This window comes from Cebus imitator, unplaced genomic scaffold (assembly GCF_001604975.1).
Source record: "Cebus imitator isolate Cc_AM_T3 unplaced genomic scaffold, Cebus_imitator-1.0 Scaffold19, whole genome shotgun sequence".
Classification (NCBI taxonomy): Eukaryota; Metazoa; Chordata; class Mammalia; order Primates; family Cebidae; genus Cebus; species Cebus imitator.
The window spans coordinates 10,571,910-10,577,909 of record NW_016107334.1 but is presented as its reverse complement, the minus strand read 5'-3'; the positions used below and the strand labels follow the sequence as shown (position 1 = coordinate 10,577,909).

The window sequence follows — 6,000 nt, the reverse complement described above, 5'->3', positions numbered from 1 at the left end:
TTCAGGAAGGAGTTGCTGGCCGGTTAATCTCTGCCAATCTGAGGGTGGTAAGTGACATTTTACTGTTGTCTTCAAGTCTTCAGGTCTGTTTCCTTGCTGTCAGGTGAGGTCAAGCACTGCTGTTTAAGGGTCTGTTTCTTTGTAATTCAATTGCTGCCCATGCCCTTTACCTGTTTGCCTTTTGGGTTTTCTCTTTCTTATTGATATTATGATCTCTCTAATAAAGGTAAGTGAACACTTGGTCTCTCATTTGTGTTGCAAATATTTTTTTTTCCTCAGTTGATAGTCTACTTTTAAGCTTTGGACTAATTTTTCCGTGTAAGTTTCAGTTTCATGGAGTCGAGTTCATTAGTCATTTCCTGTATGATTTTTTTTAAAGAGTTGGGTCTTGCTGTGTCACCCAGGTTAGAAAGCGGGTATGATCATAGCTCACTGCAACCTCCAGCTCCCAGCTTGGCCGATCCTCCTGCCTTGGTTCCTGTGTAGCTGGGACCGCAGGCCCATACGATTTCTAAGTGTGGTGTGAAGAGATCCCTTCCCCTGGCTCTGTGACGCCTGGGGCTTGGCTTTTCCTCGAGTAGGAGAGGGCGAGTTTGGTGCCTGCAAAGCTGTCTGGCTTCAGGCGATGCCAAGCACAAGCTTGGGACATGGGGCAGACAGAATCTGGCTTGTATTTGGGGGTGAACTGGGCAGCTGTGGTGCACTGGAATGAGAGGAAAGGGAGAATTGGTCCCCTGCAGCCCTGCTGTGGGACGAGGGTGAAAGAATGGCAGGGAGGTGGGCAGTAAGCACAGAACCTCAGACCCCTGGGACTTGGTGCCCAGACTGGTTAAAAAAAAAGTGGGAGGAGTTGTTTTTTCCAGGCCTGTGACTGATAGAGCAGTGTCTCCCCCCATGGAAGCTGCTCAGGGACCACCTGCATGCAGGCACCCTGGGCGAGGAGGGGCTGCCCATTACTCCCAGGCAGCAAGTGGGTGTGGCAGGGGCTGAGCCTGTGCTGTGGTCATTAGAGCTCAAAAGACAGAGGCCACAGCTTCATTCTTGAAGGAATCTGTTTATTTGCAGGTTACAAGAGTCTCATCTCCCTGCATCTCCAGCAAATACACAGGCTGATCTTTATAATTTTAGAAAAGGGTCAAGAAACTTCAGCTGGAGTATGATCTCTCATTCAAGCTTGCATTCTGATTGAAGGAGCCCCAAACGGTAACCCTTGACAAAAAAGTGGCTCTGTTTGCACATGTGTGTGCCTATATGGTGTGCCAGAGCCTAATGCATGCATGCGCATAATTTCTAACATTTGCTATTGTATCCATAAATCCTGCTGACAGTTTTTCTTTTTGTACTCTGCTGTACACGTGTGGAGTGAATGTTTAGCAAATACATAATTGTATAAATCCCATACAATCTGATTTCACAACCAGAAGCCTGACCGCTGAGATATTACTGAAGTTTTTAAAGTGATAAACAAGATTATTATGTGCAAACAAACAGGGTTTGTGCTCCAGCTGCGTCCAAATTTACTTCACAAAGCTATAAACACAAGGCCCTTTCTCAGTTCCTGCTGATTGAGTTTCTCCTTCCTTTTGTCGCTGGAGAAGAATGTAAAGGCTGAGCTGGTGCCCTCGCACTATGGAACCCTGGGCTTTCTGGCTGTGAACTTAAAGGAACTCATTCATTCTCTGGATGGGGGAGCACTCCTCACCCAGGGTCCTCCGAGGGCTTTCCCACACAGAGACCTTCCCAAACACAGAGACATCTGATCTTGGCTTGCCCAAGCTGGTTCAGGCCTGGGGGCCTCAGGAGCTTGTGAAATGTGCTGAGAGCCTGGGGTCTCCAGGGGGGAAAGGGCAGGGGTCACAGGCCCCACCTCCTGCTCTACCTCAACTGCTTCCCAACAGAGGGCCCCTAGTGTAATTCCATCTGAGACCTGGGGATGGAATGAAGGCCTGGCCCGTCTTTGTTTCAGCCAGCTCAGAATAGGATCCTCCACCCCTGCTCCTGGAGACTGATGGAGGAGGCCAGAGGAGGCCCCTCCCAGCCAGATCCCACTGTCTTCCCTGGGGCTGTAAAATCAGCAGTCGGGGTATGGGGTATGGGGTATGGGGTATTCAGATAACTCTGTTCCAGAGAACCGGAGAACCCTGGAACCACCACCACCAGGCGGGTCACTTCTCAGCACTTCTTAGCAGCGAGGAGTTCAGTGGTGAACTCCATCTGTCTTCTAGGGCCTTGGAGAACTAGAGGCTGATGGCAGAGGGGTCAGGCTGCAGCCTGGTACCAGCCAGCTCTGCACGCGTGACTGTCATTCCACAGGAATTACCTTCTCTTGCGTGTGCAAGCCTCCAGCCGGCCCAGCTCCTCGTAGGACTGGTAGAAAATGTCAAACTCCCTGGCGCCCCAGCCCCTCCAGACAGCCAGGCACCACTCTGCGTTTTCGTTTTCAAAGCTGCACACCACCGTGTCCTTTGCCACCACAGCAGCATCCACCAGCACCCTGCAGAGAAAAGGGGTCTGAGGAAACTCACAGGGGTCCCACTTGGGTGGGGCCAGGACCCCCACCCTGTGCCACCTGAGGAAGGCAGAGCTGGCTAAGGGGAGGGGAATGTGTCTGCATGCCAGTCCTCTCCCAGGTGTGCTCAGATGTGCCCCTTCTCCTGGCGGCCCCGCCTATGAGCTTAGGCTTTATAAAGTGCAAAGTCGAGCTGTGGGCATGAGTTCATGTCCATGAGCTTTTTCTGTGAGAATCTGACTCCCTGGAAGGCCACAGAGGCAATCAGATCAGGCATCCTTGACTCGGTCCCCAAAGGGTCTAGAAAACACCCTAGACCCAAATGTCTGCCTGTGAATGGCTCATGACGGAGCTTCACTCAACTCCCTTGCCACTAAGCTCACTGTGATTCTTCTCTCATTAGGAAGTACAGGATCATACACTACACGGTGTATGCTACTGCCCCAAAGTCAGCAGCATGTTTGTGGAAACTGTGGACAGTTTTGCAGGATCGGTGGGTGTGCTGCAAGTTTCCTTTTGGGCCACGGTGCGGCCTCCCTGCCCTGGGGGTGCCACACCCCAAGCACGTACTGACTGCCCTTCCTCCCTCTGTGCTGTGTGTGTGTGGTCTGCATGGCGCCAAGGCGCTCCTGCAAACTGGGATGTTCAGAGGCCTCTGACTCCGCATGGCCTTGCCAGGGCCCCCCTTTAGGATGGCTTCTGGGGCCTCTTTCTCCCTATGGTGGGAAAAAGGTAAAATCTGGCTTTAGGGGACGAACAGGAAAAGCAGCAACAGCTAAAGGTTAGGACGCTAATGGCAGGTGTGCCAAGGCCCGGACCTGGCTGCTGCGCCTGCAAGCTGGCAACTCCGTCAGCTCCAGGCTGCCATCCACAGGCTCTGCCAGAGCTCAGGAGCACATCCAGATCTTGCTTCCAGAATCACTTACAGAGCAAGGGTCACTGGCCCAGGACTCACTGCAAAGGTGCAAAGCTGGTGGACATGGGAGTGGGACGCTATGGTTGCTGCCTTGGTCATGCCGGGGTTTCTCCACCCTCTTATGCTCCAGATGAAATAAAAACCCACTTGCCCATGGATGGGGATAACGCATGCTGCAGGGAAACAGGCCTAGTGCGAAATGGAAGAGCTCCAAGGTACACACACACACACACACACACACACACACACACGAGGGCTTCTCATAAGGGAGATTTGCCATGTGGGGCTCAGTCATCAAAGTGAGGGGAGTAAACAAGGTGTGGAGCTGCAGCTGGTGCCAGCCTCACATCACTCCAGCCACATAGACCATGTCCTGGGCAGGCCACCCTGCCCAGTACACCCTTGCAGAGGACACTGGCATGCCTCCTTGGGGTACCCACCCATAGACAGGTATACCGAGCCATGCCTCAGCCCAGGAAGGACAGGAGGCGAGACTCAGGCTTGGAGATGAGTATTCTGCAGGCACCATCGGGTGCCGTGTGAGCAGATGGGCACCTCGGACAGGGTTTCCTACTTGGCAGGAAGAACAGGGAACCAATCGCCTAGATGCATCTGCATTTTAACTGCAGCTGAACTCTGGCTCTGGAGGCATTTGTTAGGTAGGGTACCTGTTCTACAGGTGCACTGGGTGCTCCAGAAACAGGCAGCCATGGCCAGTGCAGAGCCACTAGGGGCTGCCTGGGGGACCCCATCTTGTCCCCACTTTGCCTTACGGCCACATCGGTGGATATACTATTTGTGAGAATGGAAGGGCAGCAAGGCCATGGTGGGGGACCTGGCTGCGGGGGCTTCCGTGCTCATGCTGCTGCCTGGGTCGTAAAGGAGCTGCCCCTCAGTCTTACCCATGTGGAGTCAGCTCTCGGGCTTTTAAGACGGCGATGACTCGGCCCCGCTGGGTGCAGGAATCCTTCTCCAGGCCAATGACGATAACATCTCCACCGCGCCTAAGAAACCAAAACCCAGAAGGGGAAGCATTTTTGTCCGTAGCTGTGCGCTCGGGGGAGTGAAGCCAATGTGCAGAAAGGCACGGGAGGGAGGCAACAGACGTGCAGTTTCTGCTAAGGGATTAAGTTACAGGGAGGGGACAGACCCCAAAGTAGAGGGGAACTTTCCCAGTGGAAACTGAATCGCAGTTGACTGCGGCTTCCCTTGTGTGGCGCCTTAAGCTCTCTGGCAGGCAATGAGCTTTGATGAGGCCACTCTTAGATTTGCTAAAAACATTGCTTTGATTCCCAATAGAGGGAACCAACCCTCTTGGAAGAACAGTCCCTGCTGGGTCCCCACATGACCTTTAAGGAAGCCAGGGGCCTCTCCTTGCTCTGCCCACAGAGCAGGAGCAGTGGGCAGAGCCTGGATAGTGCCCTCACCTACTTACCTGGGGACCCAAATGAGGTCTCTGACGGCGAGGATCTTCACGGCCTGCAGGTGCTGGCTGAAGGTCTCCCCGTCCATGGGCGTCAGCTCATGCTCAGACCTGTCAGAGGCAGCGCCAGGCTCGTGTAGCCTGTCTGAGTCCTCATAGTCAGTGGAGAAAGGCATGCTGGAAGAACTTGCTGGGGAGCTGGGCAGGCTTGAGGGGGACCTGGCAGCCTGGCGGGGTGGAGACGAGGAGTAGGAGGACATGGAGCAGTAGTCGGTGAGCGATTCCTGGTGAGTCAGGATCTGCGTGCCCAGCTCTTCACTGTACATGATGCTCACGTCCGCGATGGAGTCCCCCTCGGGCTCCTTTGGGTTGGCTGTGTGGCTGCCCGGGGGTTCCACGTCCAAGGGCCGCACGGGAAACGTGTCCCTGAGGGGGCTGGGGTCCCCGCAGAAGTACCGGGCACACAGCTGGTAGGTGGTAGAGTGGTACATCACCAAGGAGTTGGCTTTGTCATCCAGGCACCAGACGACCTCCTCCCCCCTGCCCTCAGAGCTGCACACAACCGACGTCACCACAGAGGGGGCCACGTAGGGTTCCAGCCGCCTGCAGATCTCCAGGGAGGCGCAGTCGATGACAAGGAGCCCCGGCCCATTGCTGTACCAGACCTCAGAGCCACTGTTGACCACTTCCATAGCCTTCACCGGGTAGGGGTTCTGCCGGGCGTCTTCGTCCGAAATGCTGAACTTGGACCTGTTGGCCGTGTGTGAGCACAGGTAGGAGCAGCTGTCGTTTGGGGCACCCCGCACCACGGGAAACACAGCCACGAGCCCATCAGCGAGGCCTGCTAAGACCAGGTAGGAATTCTGCAAGGGAAGACAGGATGCGTCATGCCCTTCCATTTCCCACGTCCCACATTCCAATAGAGACAGAGGAGGCGCTGCACTCATCTGCGCCCACCATCTGGGCGGGCAGGTGGCTTTCTACCAACAAACCTCAGGGCAGCAAAGCTCTTAGAAAACCAGCTCCTAAGGAAGTGCAGCTCTGGCCCAGCAGAGCCACATCTACCATCCCTGCAGCAAAGAAAGTAATGTGCCACCGAGAGGCAGGGCCTGTGGCACCAAGCAAGGTGGCATGTCACCTGGACCACATGGG

The 6,000-nt window shown here is 54.7% G+C and overlaps 1 protein-coding gene across 2 annotated transcripts in view; it reads right to left on the bottom strand.

The window, feature by feature from the left end:
* Positions 1 to 271: 271 nt before the first annotated feature.
* The window catches only part of LRRK1 (leucine rich repeat kinase 1), a 141,221-nt gene continuing 135,492 nt past the window's right edge, over positions 272 to 6,000 (bottom strand). The window contains exons 32-35 of one of the 2 annotated variants that reach the window (XM_017518832.2): positions 4,861 to 5,711; positions 4,328 to 4,429; positions 2,321 to 2,494; positions 272 to 703 (exon numbers count right to left, since the gene is read on the bottom strand). In XM_017518832.2, coding sequence (XP_017374321.1) covers positions 619 to 703; positions 2,321 to 2,494; positions 4,328 to 4,429; positions 4,861 to 5,711 — 1,212 coding nt within the window. In that variant the 3' untranslated portion in view covers positions 272 to 618. Of the gene's footprint in view, positions 704 to 1,038; positions 2,495 to 4,327; positions 4,430 to 4,860; positions 5,712 to 6,000 lie in introns of those variants that run through there. The other variant, XM_037735080.1, reaches the window with a different exon arrangement.